Source organism: Onychostoma macrolepis, chromosome 19 (genome assembly GCF_012432095.1).
Source record: "Onychostoma macrolepis isolate SWU-2019 chromosome 19, ASM1243209v1, whole genome shotgun sequence".
Lineage (NCBI taxonomy): Eukaryota > Metazoa > Chordata > Actinopteri > Cypriniformes > Cyprinidae > Onychostoma > Onychostoma macrolepis.
In genome coordinates, this window is record NC_081173.1 from 10,240,577 (window position 1) to 10,266,051 (window position 25,475).

At 37.3% G+C, this 25,475-nt stretch overlaps 1 protein-coding gene across 4 annotated transcripts; it reads right to left on the minus strand.

The window, feature by feature from the left end:
- Positions 1 to 618: 618 nt before the first annotated feature.
- hpcal4 (hippocalcin like 4) lies at positions 619 to 25,475 on the minus strand. Of its 4 annotated transcripts, XM_058754372.1 has the most exons (5): positions 25,350 to 25,374; positions 21,199 to 21,235; positions 5,975 to 6,150; positions 5,090 to 5,305; positions 619 to 5,007 (listed from the first exon to the last, which is right to left on the minus strand). In XM_058754372.1, the coding sequence occupies exons 3-5, from the start codon at positions 6,134 to 6,136 to the stop codon at positions 4,810 to 4,812; spliced, it is 576 nt and encodes a 191-aa protein (XP_058610355.1). In that variant the 5' UTR covers positions 6,137 to 6,150; positions 21,199 to 21,235; positions 25,350 to 25,374; the 3' UTR covers positions 619 to 4,809. The 4 variants fall into 4 exon arrangements, with proteins under 4 accessions (XP_058610355.1, XP_058610354.1, XP_058610353.1 ...); XM_058754371.1 differs by lacking the exon at positions 21,199 to 21,235 and having other exon boundaries at positions 25,350 to 25,475; XM_058754370.1 differs by lacking the exons at positions 21,199 to 21,235; positions 25,350 to 25,374 and adding an exon at positions 15,096 to 15,224.

Here is a 25,475-nt window from a genome sequence, read left to right on the forward strand (position 1 = left end):
TGAGACCATTAGTGTCAAATCTAGGCACTGAAAAACAATCTACCTGATTAAAGATGTGATCAGCGGTTGAAAACATTTAATATTTACGTAAACTCATTTTTATTTACTTATTTCAGAAACCCTAAATGATGAAAAAGATGTCTCAAGCTTCATACCAGCATATATTTCTCTAGGGTCTGTGGGTCAGCACACCAGACCAGACTAACCTTTCTGTTAGTCCAGCAAACCAGTTTAGGTTGGTTGAAGTCAATTGGTTGTAAAATGAGTGAGATGAGGCAGGCAGAAAGAGACCGATGGCTCAGAGCTCAGAGTTAGCTTAAAGGTTGAGTGTATCAATTTGTTGGGAAATTGCATGTGAAATAAGTGTCCCTGATGGAACGTCTACATTTATGCAATTCTCCCATCACACTTCAGATGTGCTACAGCCCTGCTGCCATGACAACAGCATTTATCATGACATCACCTCCCTAGAGTGACTCATACTGCGCAGGTCTGCATAAAAACTGAAATATTTGTGTGCATGACAATGAGAGAGAGAAAAGGAGAGAAATGTATGAGTTTGTCTAACAGCATTTACCTAATCAGTAAGGACGACAAACAACACACAGCCGGAGATGATTCAGTAGACATCCACATATTTAATTCTCTATGTAACAAAAATAATTACACATCTTTGTTCCAGGAGCTTTACGATATTGAAAAAGTGAACAGAAACCAGACATTTAGAAATGCACAGCACACATACAGTACAGAAAGCATTGTATTGCACGGCTGGACACAATTGCTCCCTTTTCAATGTTATCATTTTGGGACAATATCAGAATTTGCAGTGAAAGGTTACACACATTTTTAAGCTGTAATATAAATGTTAATGCAATCAAAATACATTTTCAATAATTGGGTGCAAGTTCAGAACATCATTGTGCGTGTGTATACATAGATATCTTATTTATTATCCAATTTTATGTTTTATAGAGTCTTTGGCACAGAAATTCTCATATTGGACTTTAGCTCAGTGGCAGATCAGCACATTGCACAACATCCACAAGGCCCATTTTGCACTTCCCATAATCATTACCCATGACCATTACTGCGTTTATGTAATCTAATCACAGTGATCATTAGACAGTCAGATGGTCAGTCTGAAAGATTGCAGACCATATATTGAGTAACGCTGGTACAGCTCTGAATTGCGGTCAAAAATAAAATTCAGTGACAGTGACCAATTAAATTTGATTTTCCCTTGTGAAAAAGAAATACACTTTAGCATACTTTTAAAAAGAGTAGGCTACTTAATATACTTAAGTGTGAAATGAATGTAATGTTTTCGGACACTTAACTGCATGTTAATTGGAATTAAATGAAATATTATTACAGTTTAAGTTAACATTAAATACAATTAGTAGAATTTTAGAGTTATTTATTTGACCCACTTAAGTAGGACTTAAGCACATTGTTGTATTACATGCATTTATATTAATTATTTAAAGTAAAAATTTCTATTGAAAATTTTGTCACATATTTAAATAATTTTGTAATTATACATTTGTAATGATGAAGTTGCAGTTTAGTGCTTTTAAAATATATTAACCAGGTACTTTACATGCACTTTAGTATGATAATAAACACATCAAAGTAAGTGTGTCTTCAGAAGCATGACAAAAGATTATTAACACATAATGACTTAAAATGTACTTTTTAAATTATTACAAAGTGTACTTAAGTGTATTAAGAAATTAAGAAGTTATAGTTATAAAAGTATACTTTCTTTAAGTGGCCTTTTAATTCATTAATATTATATTATCGGGAAGTAGTTTTTGTTTTCTTCAGTTTTTTTAAATATACCTAAAAGATTTGAAGTAGTTCACGTTCAATACAATTAAGCACACTTCTTTTTCACAAGGGGTAGCACAGTTTAGTATAAAGAAAGCTACTATGTGACATAATAAGACAGAGATTACACTTGCCGCTCATGAGCAGAGTTGTAAAGCAGCATCAGAGGTGTGTGAATGTGACAGGAAACACATCCCACAAGATTATGAGTAGTGTAAAAGCAGTTGTGACAAAATGTGCTTAAAGGCGAGTAAAGAAATTGCTTAAACTGCTGTTAACATCACAGGATATGCTGCAAAATGAATCACAGGATTAATCTTTGAGTATTGCTACAGCCTTTCACTAATGAAAAATAAGTCACTTGGATAAAGCTAAAAAGATGTCTAAATACAAATAATCGTTGCTTTTTTGTAGCACAATGTTCCGGTAAAACCCTCCTCATTGTGATCTAGAAGTATTTTAGGTTTTAAAAGAGAAATCTGGAGAAATTACATCACTTGCTCAGCAATGGGTCTCATGCAGTGAACTGGATGAAGCATTATTACGAATGACTCATATTTTGCCAAGAAGCAACAGTTTAATGTTAAAATGCCTTAACGATTGATTTGTTTCTTTTACGAGCACTTATCTTTTTGCTTCACAAGATGTTAATTGATGGACTGGAGTTGTGTGGATTACTTGTGAATTACTGTGATGTTTTTATGAACTGTTTTGACTCTCATTCTGACGGCACCCATTCACTGCAGAGGATCCTTTGGTGAGCAAGTGATGCCCTGTTCCAGTAAGGAACCAAAACAAAATTGTCAGCAAACTGTGCGCTATTTCTTTTAAGGGGGGATTGCTGATAACAGAGACTATATCACATAGGGAATTTAGTTGGACCCCTTCGACCCCCTGACAGCCCTGGTTCTTTGTGAAATCGTAGTGTTTAAAGATCTGGAACTAAAGTTAACTGGGCAAATTAATTAACATCTTCCACCACAGGGAGGCAGTCTAAAACTAAAGCTGTATTGCCTCTACTCACTACATAGTGCAACAGTAATCTCATGTTAGTAAGTATTGCGGCATAGTAACATTAACAAGTACTACACATTCTGCGTCTGGTTTACATTTGTGTCCACTTATATTACAAGAGTAAAGAAAGGTAGTTCAACATTGACAATATTCATACAATTAAAATCCCCTTGGGTGACACCTGCAAAGCTTATGAAATAAGAGATGAACTAATAAAGACTGAACTAAACTAAAGCTCTCATGACAAAAAAAAAACAAACAAAAACAGCTCACCAGCCACACCAGGTAACAACAAACACGACGGCGTAATACTCCTAGCACTGGCGTGAAGATCATAAGAAAGAATTAATACAAAGGTTGAGGCATTTGTGTTCTCTTGCGTGAACTCGCACACTCACACACTGCAGCTTTCACACCAGATTACAGTGAAGAAAATGCACATATTAGTGTCCCTCTTCCACAGACAGACCCACATACGTAAGTACAGTAAGGTTTTTTTTGTGTTAGCACACAAATCATTGCAGCTGTGTCAGATTATGAAAGCAGTTCTAAGGTAGAGAAACATTTACATGTACATATTAAGCATGTGATTAGGCATTATGTACAAAATGTCATCATGTACATATATTGTCAGTTCTCTAGTTAACGCTACTCCTCATTTTCTGGTGAAAAATCACCCTTTTACTCAGCCATGGCTTTTCAGTTTTATCTCGGCCAATAACGCAATTAGAAGGCTATGCTTCGTGATGGTATCGTCAGATTATGGCAATGCGTTCAAACTCCACTGATGTGTCAGTATTAGTTGCTGGGGTGTTATCTAGTGGGGTAAAGCGCTGTATATGAAGGCACCCACAAATGTCAAAGCATTCAGTCCTGCCCTGAACTCTCTGTAATTCTGTAATGCTCTTCCTCTGGCACAACCTGTAACCGGACATTTTCAATCTGGGCAAAAAATAAATAAATATATAAAACAATTCTAAAAGATGCATGGTATAAACATTTGGCTGATATCCATAAGCAGATAATTGTTGTTATGCACAATAACCGATAAATTACGGAAGCCCTCATTCTTGTGTTCTTGTAATCTCGACACTGCTTCTGTAGATCAATGAATAATAGATAAATTCATTTCTATTTTTACTAAATAAATTAAATAAAAATGTACAGTATGAAAAGTGGAAATTCATTTGCTAAAGATTATTATATTAAATGATTTCTGTTTTTAAAGATTAACTTCAAGTGAGTGTTAAATGACAGCAAAGATAATCTAAATGTAACACTAAATAATATGATTTTTTTAAATTAAAGATTAATATTTTAGAATGTTTTACGTGAAATACCATTTCAGTCTTTCTACTTTGAAATTTTAAATTTAATTCATGTCTTGTTTGCCATTTCTTTGTGAAATGTACTGGCAATTTCTGAGTGATAATTGTTTCTACACCATATTAATTCCGATATATTGTGTATCCATAATATAATTTCAGGCCTAAAAATGCTAAAATCCTTTGCCTTTGCCTTGAATTAAAATGCATTAAAATGGATCGGAATTAAATTCAATTATTTATAATTATTGCATGAAATTGTTCAAATATGCTTCTTATCCTAAAAGAGCGTTAGTTGGCTCAGAAGTGACCTTTTTGAGGAAAGAAACGTCTTGTATTAAGGATTCAATCTTTTGAACTTTCTGACTCTCTCTAGAGGCTGGAAAGCAGACAGAATGTGTAATAAGTGATACAGGGTGGAAAAGACTCTCTCTTGCATTACTTTGACTAATCATTCCAAATGGCCATAATCATTCCCTTAACATTCCCAAGATTATCATGCAGTCTAACTTATGTTCAACTGTATGTACATTTTCTCTCATTATCTATTACCTACATCTCTCTAGAAGTCTGTACATAGTTCTCCTCCCCTCCCTACACCCCCAGCCCACTTCACTCATCTTCCTCCTCTCCTTCCTTACTTCTGCATGTCACACTGCAGTAAAAGAACAATGGAGGGGTCGCTCTTGGCCGCCTCTTTGAACTCCTCCAGTGTGATCTCGTCGTTGTGGTCCTTGTCCATCTTGCTGAAGATTTTGTCCACACGCTGTTGTGGGGTCAGCCCGTCTTCGTTCATACGCATCATGATCACCGTCCCAACCATCTTGTAGATTGCCTGGACCAAGAAATAGGATGAACACATCTAAAGTAAACACATATTTGATTATGCGATGCAATGCCTTCTCTCAATCCCTCACCTCAATGATCTCCAGCATTTCCATGCGTGTGATCTTGCCATCTCCGTCCAGGTCGTACATGTTGAAGGCCCAGTTGAGTTTCTGCTCAAAACTTCCCCTGGAAGTGATGGACAGCGCGCAGATGAACTCCCTGAAGTCAATGGTCCCATCACCGTTTTTGTCAAACGTCCGAAAGGCATGCTGGGCGAATTTTGAAGCGTCGCCATAAGGAAAGAACTGAAAGACACAAAACATATACAGCATCTGGCTTTTAGTACACTTTTTAGTAACTTAATTAACTACACAGCCCTACTTAAGGGGATAGTTCGCCCCAAAATGATAATCACCATTTTTATGATATTTTTATAGTGACCGCTCATCATTTTTGTAGTTTTACAGTCCATAGTCGTAATATGATCTCATTTTATGGAAAATATGAAGGTCAAAATTCTGCTTAACATCTTTTGTGTTCCACATAATAAAGAAAGAAAGTCACACTGGTTTGGAACAGCATGGGTGTAAGTAAATCATGACTGAATTTTCATATTTGGGTGAAGTAACCCTAAAATGCTGGTTATGTTTTGAAGCATGGCAGCTGGTTTGAGCTGGTTTAAGCTGGTCCTGACATATTCCTGAGCAGGAACTAGTTGCTTAGGACCATCTTTGGACCAGCACATGACCAGCTTTAACCAGCTAAGGACCACCTATGGTCCACCTTAAACCAGCTCAAACCAGCTGCCATGCTTCAAAACATACCTAACCAGCATATGCTGTTTTTTTTTTTTTCAACAGGGAAAGCCTTGGCAATATTTTTCATTATGTTTTTTTAATTTTCTTCATGTACCTGAGGGTCACGCTGAGAGTAGGTGTATCTAAAGTGTAAAGCATCCCTTTGACTTCCCTCACCTTGACATAGAGTTGCTGGAACTCTTCCAGATTGAGGATGCCAGATGGACAGTCCTTCAGGAACCCCTTATACCACTGCTTCAGCTCAGCTTCATTGAACTCTGTACTCTTGGTCAAGTCATCAAGCACCTCAGGAGCAAGCTTGCTGTTGTGTTTCCCCATCTTTCTACACCTCTCTGTGGACAAGTTGGGCAAAGAGCCATTAAAATACATTCATGCTTTATAGATTGACAACAGCAATCAAAAACAGAAATGTATTATGGACAGTAGGTCTCTTGACAAGATTAAAATGAAGGAGTAATGCAACTGAGAATTGCACAATTTCGCATCTTTCTCATTACTTCTGCCTCAAGTATTAGAAAAATCAAGAGTATAGAGCAAGATTGTATCATTACCAAAAACGTTTATCATTAACAAAGGCTTTTGTGTATTGCATGTTCTCTCAAGTCGAGTTCCCATTCATTTTCTCTATAGAGAAAGAGATCAAACGTTCAAGGCACACTTAACATTGAGCTTTGAGGTTAATAATCAATGGTATATGTTTCTGTTGAAGCCATCAGTCAGTGCTATTTCACCATTTTTGTTAAATTGTAAATAAATTCAGGTGAAGAACTACATGACCATGATTCTTTGTTTCTTTAATGTTTTAGGTAACTTTTATGAAAATAAAATGTCAAAATATGGGTGAAATAATGTTCCATCGTCATTTAGTGTAACACATATGTTTATATAAAATTGAAACAACATTCAAGACGGTTTGATTTAATCCCTATGGGGCAAATTAACAGGAAAATAATACTTTTGAAACCAATGAAGCAGTGGGTGTTCACTCTTGCTCTCTGTTATGTGAATCAACCATCAAACTGACATGTAAAACAACCAATCAGGCAATCACAGCTAGCTTTTTGCGTAAAAGATGAATATTAAAACAAGTGAAACAAACTAAAACTAATCTGAAACTTAAAATCATATATATCACAAATATAAAAACAAGTAATTTTTTTTTTAACACTATCCACCTCATTTTAAAGGGATGGTTTAACAAAAAATGAAAATTCTGTCATTAATTGCTCACCTTCATGTCGTTCCAAAGCCATATGACCTTCGTTCATCTTCAGAACACAAATTAAGATATTTTTGATGAAATCCGAGAGCTTTCTGACTCTCCACAGACAGCAATGCAACTACCACGTTCAAGACCCAGAAAGGTAGTGAGGACATCGTTAAAATAGTCCATGTCTTGAACATGTCAGTTCAAAAATATCATCAAAAATATCTTAATTTGTTTGAAGGTGAATGGAGGTCTTACATTTTTGGGTGAACTAACCCTTTAATGTAAGAGCGTGTGCGGCCATTTGTAACTTGAAAGTGTCATTTGCTTCCAGTTATTTTAGCTGTACAAAACAGTTATACTGCTTGATGGTATTTCTTATCATATTATTTTAATGTAATGTTGTAAATTTGCAGCGCAAATAGTTTTACCATTTACTGCGCTTTGTTATTCTTGTAGTTATTTACCTGCAATGCTGTGTAAAGTACAGACTGATTAGATCTAGTCACAGTTGATGTTTCTATTTCTCTGTCTTCTGTTAGCAGCTGTTGCCTGCTATTCTTTTGGGGTTTTACGCTTTGTCATGACATTATGGCTTATAACATGTCTGCCTCTGGCAGAATCTGAGATATATTAAACCAAACCCAAATTGCCCTGGGCTTTGAAAATGGATATATTTGGGTGCACAAATGACAAATGAGGCACTGCGTTAATGAGTCATTATCTCCGCTCTCGGATTATTAAAGTTCATTAAATATTGAACAGGTCTAAATAGTTGACGAGGGGCACATGCCGACGGAATACAGCAGCAGCAGCAGCAGCAGCAGCTTTGCAGAGGAACTCATCTGAGAAGCTCTGAGACCCGGTCGCCCACGGCGCTATTTTCTCCCCCTGATGGAAGGTCATTTTAGTGGGATCATGATGACTAATCAGAGGTGAGCATTCATCTCCTCTCGTTTTCTCTTGCTCTTTTTCACTCCCTCTCTGTCGTTGACCTTTTTTTGGAATTCTGTGGTCTAGCGGCTTTGCTAATCTTGGCATCTTTCAGATCAGTTAACTTTTTAGACAGGGGGGTTTAATTAAAGATCTAAGTGGTTAATGAACTGTATGGCTGACAACATTCGCCTCAAGGCTCTGGAAAGCTGATTCTTTGGGGCTGGTGAGACAATCCACTATTGTTTTCAATCAGAAAGGCTTCCATCAAACTCTACAAGCACTCATGCCCACAGGCCGACCTTTGTTAACTCGTTTGTAATGAGTGACTGCTCAAAGAGCCAGCGTGCAAGAGGAAACAAAATCTGTCAATCATTACTCCAGAGTCCTCCATGAAACTGCAAAGGAAATCAAAATCCACTCAAATTGGAAAGCAATGTTTGTGGAGGGGCTTATTTAAGTTATTCTACACCCATATTGCTTTGGAACCTGTGAGCGAGTTGTAACATCAAGTTGAACACTTTTGTTTTGTTGTTGTTGTTGCCATAGATGGCATAATATCCTGGCAAGGACAATATAATCTACACATATATATAAAGACACAGCAAAACAACTTTATCCCACTGGTTTTGGATTGTTGCAAAACATACATTACAGCACTGAAGTTTGTTGCACTTTGGTCTAGGCCCAGACAATAACAGCTTAGCAGCATCTGCTGTGCACACTTATGAGACACACTGTGACAAATTTCAAACTTTGTGAAAATAAATTGTTCGATCAGTAGGGAAAACTATGGGTAAAAATATAGATTTTTCCAATTAATTGCGATCTTCGTTTGAACTTTTGAACATTTGAACTTCATTTGCGATCTTGATATTGATTCTTGAAATCACTAGATTGATCTTTACTCTATTTTCAGTGGCTGTGTGAAAATGTATTTGCTGCACTTACTGTTCTGAAGCTGTCTGTGTCCAGCTGAACTCACTCAACTGTGTTGCCTGGACCCTGTTGTTTATTCTTAAAATTAATATTTTCATAATGTGAAATAGGTAGTTTCCCTGTAACCACGTTTCCTGTACCACTTTTCAGCAGTAAAAATATAAAATGATGGATTACTCTTTTGAGGTGGTTCTTTTAATGAATAGTTGGTCCCACTTTATATTAAGTGGCCTTAACTACTATGTACAAACCCGATTCCAAAAAAGTTGGGACACTGTACAAATTGTGAATAAAAAAGGAATGCAATAATTTACAAACCTCATAAACTTATATTTTATTCACAATAGAATATAGATAACATATCAAATGTTGAAAGTGAGACATTTTGAAATGTCATGCCAAATATTGGCTCATTTTGGATTTCATGAGAGCTACACATTCCAAAAAAGTTGGGACAGGTAGCAATAAGAGGCCGGAAAAGTTAAATGTACATATAAGGAACAGCTGGAGGACCAATTTGCAACTTATTAGGTCAACTGGCAACATGATTGGGTATAAAAAGAGCCTCTCAGAGTGGCAGTATCTCTCAGAAGTCAAGATGGGAAGAGGATCACCAATTCCCCCAATGTTGCGGCGAAAAATAGTGGAGCAATATCAGAAAGGAGTTTCTCAGAGAAAAATTGCAAAGAGTTTGAAGTTATGATCATCTACAGTGCATAATATCATCCAAAGATTCAGAGAATCTGGAACAATCTCTGTGCGTAAGGGTCAAGGCCGGAAAACCATACTGGATGCCCGTGATCTTCGGGCCCTTAGACGGCACTGCATCACATACAGGAATGCTACTGTAATGGAAATCACAACATGGGCTCAGGAATACTTCCAGAAAACATTGTCGGTGAACACAATCCACCGTGCCATTCGCCGTTGCCGGCTAAAACTCTATAGGTCAAAAAAGAAGCATTATCTAAACATGATCCAGAAGCGCAGGCGTTTTCTCTGGGCCAAGGCTCATTTAAAATGGACTGTGGCAAAGTGGAAAACTGTTCTGTGGTCAGACGAATCAAAATTTGAAGTTCTTTTTGGAAAACTGGGACACCATGTCATCTGGACTAAAGAGGACAAGGACAACCCAAGTTGTTATCAGCGCTCAGTTCAGAAGCCTGCATCTCTGACGGCATGGGGTTGCATGAGTGCGTGTGGCATGGGCAGCTTACACATCTGGAAAGGCACCATCAATGCTGAAAGGTATATCCAAGTTCTAGAACAACATATGCTCCCATCCAGACGTCGTCTCTTTCAGGGAAGACCTTGCATTTTCCAACATGACAATGCCAGACCACATACTGCATCAATTACAACATCATGGCTGCGTAGAAGAAGGATCCGGGTACTGAAATGGCCAGCTTGCAGTCCAGATCTTTCACCCATAGAAAACATTTGGCGCATCATAAAGAGGAAGATGCGACAAAGAAGACCTAAGACAGTTGAGCAACTAGAAGCCTGTATTACATTCCTATTCCTAAACTTGAGCAACTTGTCTCCTCAGTCCCCAGACGTTTGCAGACTGTTATAAAAAGAAGAGGGGATGCCACACAGTGGTAAACATGGCCTTGTCCCAGCTTTTTTGAGATGTGTTGATGCCATGAAATTTAAAATCAACTTTTTTAAAATGATACATTTTCTCAGTTTAAACATTTGATATGTCATCTATGTTGTATTCTGAATAAAATAGTGAAATTTGAAACTTCCACATCATTGCATTCTGTTTTAATTCACAATTTGTACAGTGTCCCAACATTTTTGGAATCGGGTTTGTACTTACATTTAAATTAATCATTATATACAATGCACGTATTGTGTACATACATGTTTTTACATTGTACCAAAAATCCATGCATGTAATTACATTTGTAATTAATTACACTTATATATGAACCATCCTTTACACCTTAACCCACCCTTAAACCTGCCCATACCACCAAACCTGTCCCTAACCTTACCCGTATCCCACCTCAGTAGCAGCAGAAGTGTTTTTCAATACAATATGAACACAATAAGTACATTCTAATTGTTTTTTGATGTAAATACATACAGTACATTGATTGACTGATTGATTGAGTTTGTGTTGCAGTTCATTATGGGATCGTAGAGTCAGGAAAGGAGAAAAATTAACTTGTAAAGCTCTTATGACCAACATGATAGAAAAAAAAAAACTGTCAGTCTTTAAATGCGTGCAGGGTGACACCCTTTTGTTTCGTAGCATGCCCTTGACTGGTTCTTTTTACTCATTTCTACAATTAAATTCAGAACAACAGATCAGGTCTACCAGCACGTATCTCTTCATATCACACAATGAGGACAATAAAGGACACATGATGAGCTGGAGAGGTGGGTAGTAAGGAGCAGCGATCGAGATGACTAAAGAGAAACATAAAGACCTTGTTTATTAAGATGCACTTTCAGTCACCCATTCGCAAGTGGTCATCCAAGAGGCATTACCATTTACACCTGCTATTACCATGTGTTTTAAATGCATCTCCTGTGACCACTTGTATTTGTATTTCGTCTCAACCTTCCCCTCTCATTTTGTCACACTCTACATGACTTTCACGGGAGCCGCAAGTATGGCACACAAATACGACTGAATAAATCGTTGTTTACAAGCATTTGAGAAAGGATACGAATGGTAACAGTGATTTTAATTGATTTGGCTCAACATAGCAAATGTGGAAATGATTGTTTTGTTGCACTTTTCTTGTAATAAGTCCTATTACGCTCACGTTTGGTAAGTGGGTGGCGACTAGGCGGCACATGAATACAATTGAATAAATGAAGCCATTACAGTGCTTACAATTAACTGGAATTTATATAATGGTAACTGTTTCAATTGTTTTGGCTCAACATAGTGAACTCAACATGCACTTTTATCATTTTTGGAAGGTGAGGGAAGAGTTAAAGAGGGAGAGCAGGAGTGGAGGGGGTTTTTAAGAGGACCAGAGGCCAGCTGTGTCTGGTGTCCAAGGTGAAGGTTGGACAGAGCAGCCCCATCCTGAGCCATGGACAAGGCCCAATTTAATGCCTGTCAGGAAAGCAAATGTTGCAGAACATTCAAAAGCACCTCAGCTGATAAGAAATATGGGCAGTCTAAAAATGAATGGAAAAAATACAAAGTACACCAAAAACCTTTAATCTTTTGACTGGCTTTTGTTGAGAAATAATGGTTTAATTGGGTCTTAGAGTTACAATGGAAACTCGGTCTTCTTTTCCTAGTTGTTTTCTGTGGAATAAAATCTCTCCTGAGTTTCTGTCTGTTGAGTCACTTCCTGCTTCATTTGCCACCCGAGAGGACGTTTCTGCTTATCAACGAATGCTTGCGTTTTTGTGGCTCCTATAGGATTATGACGGCTGCTTGCGGATTAGTCTAGCGGTGCTGAGGGAAGAAATGTGCCAGACGTTGTAAAGGTGCTGCCGTCACTACGCTGCTTCTCTTTCTTTGAGCAAAAATGATGCTTATCTGTGAGGCTTTGCAGATTAATGCTTCATGTTTTAAGTTGCCTGAACCACATGCAACTGCCCTAGAGGTTGCTGGCTTGTCAGTGAAAAGGAAACTTCTGAAGGGCAGCCAGACAGGGCTACATGGTTAGCTTTAGGCTTCCGAACAGGTAAATGATTGCTCTGATAGCTTTCTAACAACTGCTCTTTCAAAGCAAACATTAAACTCCTCTCAGGAAAATCAAAACAGTTAACTGGAAGCAGACCCAACTCAAAAATCAAGATTTTAGATTCATATTTAAATGCACGTTTAAGGGAAAATGTCTGGTTTTACATGCTGTAATTGGACATCTTTTCTTAGTTTTTCCACCTTTTATCTAATTATCTATTAATTTATTTTGCCTTCACTAGTTGAAAGCTATCAAACAATTTAAACGAATATGTGGATTTTTTAAAAACATAAAAATATTAGACTCAATAAAAATCAGTCATAAAATGGCATGTACACTATTTATTTTTATTTTTTAAATATTGTATAACAATTTTAGATGGAATGTCACACTGCATTTCAAATTTTCTTATATGTATATAAACTTGAAGTCAACATGAAATGGCATTTGCATATTTTATTTCAGTAATGTTATGCATTTACAAGAAAAACATTATATACAAATAGTATACAAATGTAGAACAGGAATAGATTTGTTGGGAACCAAGATGTGTCTGAGATGTTGAGCCTGAAGATTTCCTAAAGGTAACAGAATTTTTTTTGGCTATTAGTAGTAGTAGTGATAATAGTACACTGTAAGAAACTGACTGTGAAATTCACAGTAATTAACTGGCAGCTAGTGACAAGTAACTTACTGTAGAAGAAATAACCATATTTTCACTGTTTTCATTTACAGTAGCAACCATGTAACTGTAAAGTAAAACTCACTAATTTGTAAGTGCAATTTTTTGTGTGCTTATTACACAGGAGAGTGTAGCGATTGGTGTGGGGTGGAGAGAGGGGAATGTGATTGGCAAAGGACCTCAAGCCAGGAATCGAACACAGGTCACCAGAGACACTGTGGCACTATCGGGACCAACAGGTTCCATTGCTGTTTAGTTATATTGATTTAGCCCAAATAAATAATAATAAAAAAATGAAATAAATAATGCATGTTGCATGATTTAAATATAGATAATCATTTATCAACAGTCACAGTTAACTGCTCATCATTATAACAAGCTTCATTAATCATTCTTCACTTATTGCTAGATGTGTTGAAAACGATAAAATCTTGATGACCTTCTGGACATTTTTTTTATTTATTTTTTTACAGCACATTGTTGGTTACTGTAATTTTCTACAGTACACAATTGCTTATTGTGTTTTCTACAATACATTGGTAATTACTGTGATTTTATACAGTACATAATTAGTTATTGTGTTTTCTACAATACATTGGAAGTTACTGTGATTTTCTACAAGACGTTGCTGGTTACTGTGACACTCACAGTACTTCTTACATTAATGCAATTTTGACTGAAACTACGGTATTCTACTGTGAGCTAGTATACAGTAATTTCCTGTGCACAAACACAGTAAATTACTGTAGATTTCACATGATTTTTTTACAGTGTAGTATTAGTATTAGTATTTGTACAAGTCTGCATTATTTTGGCTGTTTGACTATTGGTTATTTTCCCTTTGCTACCTAGCTCACATCCTGTAAATATTGTTTTATTGTTTCTTTAGAATAACTTGCACAATTAACTTTAAGAAAGTAAATATTCTATTTTGACTTTATGTTGACTTTAAAGACCATAAAATATATAAAAAATGAATAGCTCTCACAAACTTCCTGTGACAAGACCAAGAAGTCATGCACATTAATTCTGCTTCATGTTCTTTCAGTGATTTTTTTTACAGAGTCACGCATCGCTGTTACCTTCCCGTCAGCAAGAAAACAGAGCAAATGACTTTTGTGGCCTTATTTCATGGCCTCTCCTATCACTTTCTCTCTTTCATCAGTTCTCCATTGTCACTCGGATTGATCGATGGACAGTGATTGCCTGTGTGGTCACTGCTGATGTCTTTGATATTCCAGCCACATCAGTCTGTGAGTGTTCCTTTTAAGAGCCACCAAATGAGATGAGAACCCTTGGAGCCGAGATGTGCTGGACACTGGGATATTGGCAGTGGATTAATTCCACCACAGCGCACACATATAGACACATGCGCACACACAAACACAAATACACACACGTACAAAGACATACAGGTCTGGCGCTTAAATGGATCCCAGGTGGGAAAAATGATTTTTTTTCAAGGCTTGGACATTGTACTGGCAACTGTCAGAGATTGAATGAGAAAAGAAGAGATGACTCAATTTGAGTCTCTTACAGACTTTATTCACCTCAGTGACCCTCTGCAAACTCTTTCAAGATTGACACACAGAAATGGCAGAAGGAACTGAGAGATGAAAGAGTAGTTTTGAGATTTCTAGATTTAAACCCTGAGAAACACACAGAATCTGTCATATAACAATGGAGGTCATATGGAGGCCAGATAGTAGTTCACCAGTTTGGCAGCACTGGTTCACCAGCTAGACTAGAATTAACCAGACATTAGTCTGGTAAATTGTAGTTTGCCTTTTTAGCATTCACCTTAAAGGAATAGATCACCCAAAAAAGAAAATTTGCTGAAAATGTACTCACTGTCATGTCTATCCAAGATGTACATGAGTTTGTTTCTTCATCAAAACATATTTGTAGTAATTTAGCATTACATCACTTGCTCATCAATGGATCCTCTGCAGTGAATGGGTGCCGTCAGAATGAGAGTCCAAACAGCTGATAAAAACATCACAATAATCCACATGACTCCAGTCCATCAATTAACATCTTGTGAAGAAAAAAACTACTTTTTTATTCAAATGAGTCCTCTATCCACACTGTTAGACATTTCTGTAATTTCTACAGTTATTTAATGTATATCACCCAGTATAATACTGCAAATTCCCTTTACAGTAAATAACTGTTATACCCTTTGCATCATGGGAATTTTCTGTGACGTCAGGCCCCACATATGGAGACTTAAATTGCTGTATACTACTGTATTTGCTGTAACGGCCTCTTTGGCGCCATTCTATTGAGGTTGTTTTATTTTCCTCATTTCTTACATTTGGATTGACACATTTGCCCTACACCGTGTCTACAACGCCGCAACAGCTTGGGATAGACTACACTGGATGTGTTACATCGCTTGTAATGATTGGAAACTCCGTTTGTCCTTCATGTTAGAAACAGCGCGAGTGCTTGGAGTACTACTGTACATCAGAAATATAGAGGGGCATCACTTTACTGTCAGCATCCACTATATATAGTATATATAATGGGTTCTATATTTTGTCTTTTGTCGAGTCGCGCAGTGCCAGTCGTGTCTGAAGAAGACACGGGAGTAGTGCGGCAGCGCTGCAGGTTTTGCCCGGGGTTGAACACGCGAAAATGGAAGAGTTCCGGAGAACATCTGCGCTGTGTGTCGATGCACCTTACGAGAGAATAAGACCTGCAAGCAAGGTAAAAATATTTCTGTCATGACAACTCTCGGAGGGATTGACTTGAGACTTGCTACTGCCAATACATCCACAACATGCTGCTGTGAGCATGTAGGAAATACTGCTGCTGCACATATAACACATATGAATAACCCCCATAGCATACATGAATCACCTTGTAGAAGATATATACAGGTGCAGCTGGGGAAGGTGGAGGGTTTCTGAAGTGCGCTGCGAACTGCTACAGCAAACAAAGCCAGGTATTTGAATATTGAGCAGTGAGCTCATTGGCCACTGATAAAGGACAAAATCAATCAGCTGTGCCATGTGATAATGATGTCATTAGAGTCCATCAAGAGTTTCATGCCATAACTCTGTATACAGTGGGGCAAAAAAGTATTTAGTCAGGCACCAATTGTGCAAGTTCTCCCACTTAAAAAGATGAGAGAGGCCTGTGATTTTCATCATAGGTATACCTCAACTTTACCTCAAAATGAGGAAAAAAAATCCAGAAAATCACATTGTAGGATTTTTAAAGAATTTATTTGCAAATTATGATGGAGGTTTGTGTATTCTATATGGGGTTTGCCTTTTAAAAGTATGCCATTTCTACTTGTTTTTCAGAGAAGACATTTCTGTCACTAACAGTGACGGGAATAACGGCGTTATAAATAAAGCGTTATTATGGATTATGACCTCCTATTTTGGCCAGAAGGAACAGTTTAAAGTTAAAACATCTTAATGATGGATTTGCTAAACACACAGCTTTTTGCTTCACATGATGTTATTTGATGGACTAGAATCATGTGGATTACTTATGGATTATTGTGATGTTTTTATCCGCTGTTTGGACTCATCTAGCCTACATCTTGGATGGCCTGAGAGTGAATACATTTTCAGCAAATTTAATTTTTTGGTTTAACTACTCCTTCAAGACTGCCGACCTTTCATTCCAATAAAAAATACTGTGACGTCTCTTTGAGTTTCTTGCATGAGCGCGTGTGTCTCTGCTGAGAGTTTCCACCAATTCCAGTCACCACTGTCTTCCGTCATTGCCTTTAACTCTCTCTCTTAACTCCCTGTGACAGCTCAATATAACAGGGGCCATGAACCTCACAGGGACAGAAACTGGGTTTTATCTGCATAGTCAGACATAATAGATCAAACGCAATGAAGTAGCTGTCATTTAAACAAATGGAGCTCCAAATGAAGGTTTGGAAGGAGCATGTTCATCTAATTCTGTCAATCACAACACAGGGATAAATGGCTGCTTTCCTTGTTCCTGTAATAATTCTTGTGGCATCGTTCCATCATCATTGCCTTTTCTTTGCATTATTTCGATATAGTTAGATAACTGATTAAAAATTACATTTAGTGTTTTTGAGAATGCATCAGAAATCATGAAATTGATATTGGTATATTGATGTATTTACAGATATCATTAAAGATAGAAAACATGTTTTTAGCAACTAATATGGGTAAAAACAACTTAAAACCAAAATTTCTAATCTGAAGAGAGATTACTAAAATGTATTTTTATTAGCATATAAAGGTGAAACAGGACACACATACACATATGCACCAGTCCAGCACATAAACACACATCCGACTGAGCGTCACTGACCTGAATAGAGAGGGTGCTTTAAGTACCCTGTAAGGACGCTAGCCTTTTCACAACAATGTTCCGGCCCTTTTATGGTGGACAAAAGTGGCATGTTACAAGTGTGCTTTATTAAAACCCTGGGATGATACCACTGGTGAATAATTGGTTGTCCTGGTAACAGACCAGGAAGCTTTCACAACCCTTGTGTCACAAAATTCAGCAAATAACAACTGGTTAGAAGCTATGCCATGGATGGATGTTCTCTTCGGCTTATTTTTGCTCTTTTTTCATATGACATAGCAAAATACTATTTTCTATTCAGGGTTGGGTTGCAATTTTAATTTAGCCATTTCAGTGGAAGGAATATCTCAAGTAAACGTAATCAGTAACTCAGCAAAAAAAAAAAAAAAAAAGGTTCAAAAGGGGCATACCACGGGGTCCAAAAATGTAAGACCACATAAAAAAAATTGTAATTCAAAATAGAATTTAAACTTGTAATAAAGATTATTAAAATGAATAATAAATATTTAAGTCGTGGGAAGTCGTGGCCTAATGGTTAGAGAGTCGGACTCGTAATCCAAAGGTTGTGAGTTCGAGTCTCGGGCCGGCAGGGATTGAAGGTGGGGGAGTGAATGTCCAGTGCTCTCTCCACCTCAATACCACGACTGAGGTGCCCTTGAGCAAGGCACTGAACCCCCAACTGCTCCCTGGGTGCCGCAGCATAAATGGCTGCCCACGGTGTGTGTTCACGGTGTGTGTGTGTTCACTGCTGTGTGTGTGCACGTTGGATGGGTTAAATGCAGAGCATGAATTCTGAGTATGGGTCACCATACTTGGCCGTATGTCACTTCACTTAAGATTATTCACTATTTCTCGGTTACTAATCAAATGTAAGCATTATGGATGTATTTATATTTAGCCATTTAGCAGACGCTTTTATCCAAAGCTTACAAATGAGGACAATGGCAGCAATCAAAATCAACAAAAAAACAATGATATGCAAGAGCTCTAACAAGTCTCAGTAAGCTTAAAGTAGTACACGTAGCAATGTTTTTTTTTTTTAATTATATAATAAATTAAAAAAACATAGAATAGACAAAGAGCAAGCTAGTGTTAGAGGCCTTTTTTGCTTTTGTTAATTTTATTATAAATAAAAAAAGAAACGGAATAGATAGAATAGAAAAAGAATAGAGAAGCTAGTTTTAGTTTTTTGTTTTTGTTTTTAAGAAAAACATGCAGTTAGTAAATGAATAGAGTGCAAGTCTAAAAGGGGCAAGTTTATTTCATTTATTTTTTTAAGAATAAAATTAGAATAGAGATTGCTAGAGTTAGAGGGTCAAATAAAAATGGAAGAGATGTGTTTTTAGCCGATTCTTGAAGATGATTCAGCTGCTCGGATTGAGTTGGGCAGGTCATTCCATATGATATATAACAGCATTATATCAGTTATCGACTAATACCTAGAGGTCCCTCCTATTTTTATTTATTTTTTCTAATTCAAAAATTATACTGTTTTCAATAGCTGATGTCATAATGAATAAATTCATTTGTGCAAGCTATATATTTGTCTTTTTTCCAGCAAAGTAGAGCAGTTTTTCTGTCATTTATCTGTCATTAAAGCAAAAGGGACACAAACCAAATACTAGTCTGAAATTACATTTTCCCCCAAAAGTTTTCAATTAACTTTTCACTCAAAGTAACATTACTGTATAATATAAGCAATATATTGATCAATATTATGATCCTTCTCTCAATCTACAAAAGTTTTATGGATGTTTACGTCACTCCTGAAGCTTTCTATGCCACCTTCTCATGACTGCAGTTCAATTACAGGTGAGTCATAAAATTCTCCACTGACTCATGTGGCATAACAACCAATAGTGGGCATAAATAATGCAGCTGTTTGGAGATATGTGCGCTAAAGGTCAGCCATGCTTATCTGGAGTCAAAGGGCACATCCAAAACTGTCAGTCATCATCATCATCATCTGCCAAAGGAGCTTTTGTGAGCAAAAGAGCCAGCATAAAGGAGATTCTTCAATTATACATGAACAGATCAGTGGGAAAATACATAGTCCCTTTATTTTCCCCTGTCTCTGTCAGTAACAACAAACCTCTCTGTCTCTAACTGTACATTTTCTCACAGCCACTAATGCACAACACTCACACACACACACACACACACACACAGGGCATGGTGGCAGATGGTTCAGGGCAGTAATTTAAGGTAGTTGCGGTAGGCAAGGGGCTGCTTGGTCCCATGTGGGGTACAGGGCAAAGACAAACAAATCACTTAGCAACTGCAGGACTGTAGTTATGCTCTCCAGCTGGGACACTAAACGTAGGATATTCTAAAAGCATCAAATGCCTAAACAGTAATAAAATAATGATTGTAGATGCATATTGATTTTTGAAGAACGTATTTTGTCTCTGTGTTTTTGTTTATTTATGAAGGTCCAGCATTCTTTCGGACCCCGTTATCTTTCAATGTATGGACAAAAACAGTAGAAACATTCTTCAAAATATTTTGCTTTATGTTCTGCAGAAGAAAGAAAGTCATACAGCTTTGGAACGACATGAGGTTGAATATGTGAATTTTCAATTTAGAGCAAACTATCCCTTAGGGTAAAAGAATCCTGTTTTTTCAAAAACAAGTTTTTGCCAAAATATCAAATTCTGAAATCAAGTTCATAAATTTTAATCTGAATTCAAGCATTTCTCACTAAAAAATCCAGGGACTGAGAGTTTGAGCTCTTTACAATGCCAAAAAGTCAAATTTGTGTTTATTTTTATTTATTTTACATTAAGGACCTTCAGGAGAAATATCTCAGACAAAGTTGATACTAAAATGCAACATTTGTTGAGAATCCTGTCTCCTGAGCTATGAAAGCGCAACCCCTAAGCAATATTTTTTTTTCTTTGGGATAAACAGCTAGTCATGTTTACTGGCTCTAAACAAGTCCCACAGCATCGTGTTAAATTAGACCCTATGGTGTTTCTATAGTGATGTTTCCCCACTCCAGTGCTGAAGAAACATATTCTCCTCTCTCAGGAGAAGAGGGCAACCCAGTGAAGGTCACCGCACCTGCTCTCTACCTCTCAAAATATTGTATGTACTAAGTACTGTCATTTGTATCTGCTAATGCAACACTGTTGCGGCTGATGGCTGGAAATACAAAGAAGCATAATGCTGTATTTTGAGGAACCCAAAAGCACTATAGTTCCACTCCACAGAAAACAATGAAACTCCCAAATGCTTCCTCAAAAACCAACTGCATTATGTTCTGAATTAGAGATAATTCTGTGCAAGGAGTAAAAAAGGGGTTAATAGTAATACCAATTAGTGTTTTGAGTGGTTTGAACCCCTAATACAAGTGCAAACTCGTCCCAAACCGTGAAGCTTGTTGAGTAGAGGTATGTTATTTCTATAAGCATATAGACTTTTTAGCTGATTTTCACCTGTCAAATGATGTCAGATGAAAAACCATAGATTTATACAGAAGTTTTGCATAGGCTTTCATCCATTTACATATATATAAAAATATATGTAATAAATGTCATACAAGCAATATAAACATTAATATTAATTTAAATAATATAATATAAAAGACATTAAAGGGATAGTTCACACTAAAATGAATATTCTGTTATTGTTTACTCACCCTCAATCTGTCCCAAACCTGTATGAGTTTCTTTCTTCTGTTGAGCACAAAAGAAGATATTTTGAAGAATGTTGGTTACCAAAAAGCTGACGATAGTCGACAGCTATGGACTTCCATAGTATTTTTCCATGCTATGGAAGTAAATGGCAATGACCAAATTTAAATTTTTGGGTGAACTATCTATTTAAATTCATTTCCTTGTATAATTTAAAAATTATACATAAGATGGTTGTCAGATGATAAACTAACCACCAGCTAAACAAAATGTTATAAAATCATTATGCTTGTGGTTTAGGAAACAAAGTTTTAAAGGTTCTGCCACTACTAGAGTACAAAACAGCAACATTGTAAACAGTTGATTTCAATAAGCTCATGCCATCCATCTCTGTTAAGCAGAACAAAATATTGTACCATTAAACAGCTGTTCCAGATGCTGCAATAATACAACTTGAGCAAAATCAGTATTTAGTATTCAGAACGGCGTGTCACACAGGTGCAAAGTCTTTCTGGGTTCATTTTATTGTGCTGCATTTGATTTAAGTGGCTTGGCAGGCTGTATTTGAACTGTGCCCTCTCAAGGATGGTACATGGGGGGGAAATAAATGGGATTATGAAATGTGGTGACCATTCTGGGCAGTCGATGTAGTGCACACTGCAATGCCTCTGAAAGAAGTGCACTACATAAAATTTGTTGCATCCGATCCGGTTACAGTGAAAAAAAAAAACTGTGCAAATCAATTGCAAACATCAAAAGTTTGAAATATCATCTTTGGGGAAGTGCAAATGTTACATATATACTTAGTTTCTATTGTCAGTTCAATGTAAAATCAATTTGTGTTCAAATCAATAGGCTGGAAACTGAAAAGCAGTCAGATCCTAAAGGATGTGCTGCACATGCTATCTATAGATTGCATTCTATGCCAACACTATATTTGCCATGGAACAGTCAGTCCTACTTCTCAAAATCAGCCTTATCATGGTTGAATTTCATATCCTGCCTTATCTATATGCTGTAACATGTTGGGTAAGCGCATTGAACAATTTGTTTCTAACACCCCGGGGCGTCATCCGATAACTCCAGCTGCTAAATGTATCTGACAGCATCCCCCCGTTATGACACTGTACTTGCTTCTCATTCAAATTCAGAAGAGGAAGCAGAGCAAAGAACAACAACAACAACAACGCCAGAAAAAAAGATTAACCGAAAGAAAACAAGCCAGAGTGCTTCTGTTTGACATGACGAACATGCACAATATTAACAGGATCCTATCGGAGAGGGGAACAAAACGCAACAGTCCTCATTCGTTCTTCCATGCAGGCATTCCTTTGTTTTTCCATATCGAGCCGCCCGGAGGCCATTAGATCGGTCCCGCCAAAAAGCTGACAACTGTGTGTGGCTTTCAGAGCTCAGCCATTTTAAACCTGCCATCCATCTCCATGAAAACCAGAGCATGTGACGTGGGTAATAATCAGTCAGTCGTCCATGCGTGTGAGTGTACTGCGATACTGCCCAATGCTCTTGTTGGGGACAAATCAAGGGGACGGCTGGACGTGTGTGCTGACCCTATGACCCGTCCACAGTCTAGTACTACTACCTTTTAGTTCACCTAAGAAATTTAATAATATTTGATACGCAAATTTTTGAGGTCTCTAAATTATTAATCTGACTATAACTTGCTGTACACAATCTTCTACATGCCTTCCGTCATATAGGAATTGATAGTTTATGCTTTTTTAGCAAGTCAGTTTTAGTGTAATTCTTGTGCTGTGAATGTTGCTGTGAATGTTTAACTGATTTTTATAAGTAAAAGTACAAATAACTTTTTTATTGTTAGTATATTTCAAGATGAATACTTAATGGCCTGAAACAAGGTTTACGTGATTATCTGTACATCGTTTTTTAAGAAAAATCGTGAAAATGTGAGTTTTCATAAGAAACGTTCACTCTTAAAAATAAAGGTTCTTTACTGGCATCTATGGTTCCATGAAGAACCATCCATAGAAACTTTCCATTGCACAAAGGTTCTTTATAGTGGAAAAAAAAAAATTTAGAAAAAAAACAAATATTTTAAGAACCGTTAACTGAAATGTCCTTATGGAACCTTTATTTTAAGAGTCTTTTTTGTACATAATTCATTCAAGATTGTATATTCTACGATATCATACTACAAGGACAAAGCTGCTGCCATGCTCCACCACAACAGGACAACTTTTCAGCATCAAACTAAGTACGGATTTTACAATCACCCTGCACTTCAGCAGTTGAAGTGTGTCATGGTCAGATGAAGTAATGAGGCCGTAGCCCTCCACTCTTCTCACCATTGAAACCATCCCACATCTCTCTGCCCTCTGCCGTGTTTCATCTAAGCATACATAATCACCTCTGCATCCATTCATTATTTGAGCTTAATGAGCAGTGGCCGTGAGACATACTGAGCTCATTGAAGCTTCATGGCCACTCGCAGGCCCATCCAAATGGTAGCATGGATGCAAACAGACGTGGTGCCAACACGCCGATGCTCTCACAACTCGCTGCTGATCATTTTAATGACAGTTCAGTGGTGAGCACTTCAAGTCAAGTGAACAGAGCAGTCAATTATTTATTAAAGTTGAGCGTTTATACGCAGATTGTTTACAAATGTAAGAGCACAAGCACACATTCACAAAGAAAGAGACAGGATGGGATGTGTTTTAAAATTGTGTAAGCTGTTTACCTAGACAGCCTCTTTGGTGCCTGATGCCTAAAAATTCTCTAAAAGCTTATTATGACTAAAAATGCTTCATGAGCTTATGATGCCCAAAACTGAAGCAGTGTCCTATCACAAAATGCTGCATGCATCCAAGATGCCCAAAAATGATCCCTAGAAATATGCTTTATGCAGCTATAATACCCGAAATTGCTGCAACGGCCTATAATGCCTAAACAATTCTGCATGCGTCTTATGATGCCAAAAAAAACATGGCATGTGCCTATGATGCCCAAAAATGCTGCATGCATCCATGATGCCCAAAAATGTTCCCTAAACTGTGAAATGTCTAAAATATGCTGTGCGCACGTATGATGCCCACAGTGAGCTGCACAAGTAATGCCAAAAATGCTGCTGAAAGAAAAAGGCTGCACACATATATGATGGAAAGCACAAATGATGTTCAAAAGTGACGCACAAGTCCATGATTCCCAAAACTGCTCAATGCACTGAATGATGCATTCATGATGCCCAAATATGAACTATGAAATATTCCTAAAATATAATGTATGAACCTGTGATGCCCCCAAATCAACCCTAGAGCAATGAAATATGCCTAAAATTTGCTGTTACACACGATGCCCACAAAAACTGGCAAAAAATGCTGCCCAACGAAAACGTCCAAAAATGCTGCAGGCATGATTCCCAAAACTGCTGCAAGCACCTATAATGCCCAAAAATGCCACACGAGTCAATGGTGCCCAAAATGCTATGTACCCAGAGGTGCAGTCGCCTATGATGCCCAAAATAAGGCACTTTTGATGGTCAAAAATGCTGCCTAGGAAGGCAGCTGACTAGGTTTTGAGACACAGCCATGTTGTCCCACTCATACATGCGTGGCGCAGACACAACACTGACTCACATCCACGCATCCATGAACTTTTCTGGCACCGCGCTATTCATAAACAAACCTTAACGCCTCAAGCTTGTGTCAACAGCACAGGCTAATAAATGCAGCAGACCAAGTCGTCAGTAGGATATAAAACCACAAGCCAACTTAACACTCATTTGAATATAAGACCAAATGAACAATTATGACTTTATTATTGGCGGCGCTCAAATTTGTTCACATGTTCCATTTTGTTTAATGGCTGTAAGTATGAATGCACGATATAGCAATGACTAAGATTAAACAACATAGCAATGTTTTTAAGTAAAAGTTGTAAGGCACATTATTGAAAAACATTTGTCCCTTTATAACAAAGGGGAAAAAAAGTGAATGCAATTGTATTAATGTGTTTTAGTATGTGGATCAATTTATCAAGTGTTACTAACTGAAATATAAAATCTGTAAATATAAATTCAATATAAATTCAGCGAACCTTGAAGGAGCAATGCGCGCGACATGAAATGACAGATAGGTAGGCTAGATAACAATTTCAATACAGATACAATAATACTCACCCAAATATCGTGTGAGAAGTATCCGGTCTTTTATTTATCGCCCAAAGTGACTTGTACTCTCGCGGTTGGAGGAGTAAACTGTACTTCAACCGAGAAACGCCACCTATCTGTTTCTTCTCTGTGATG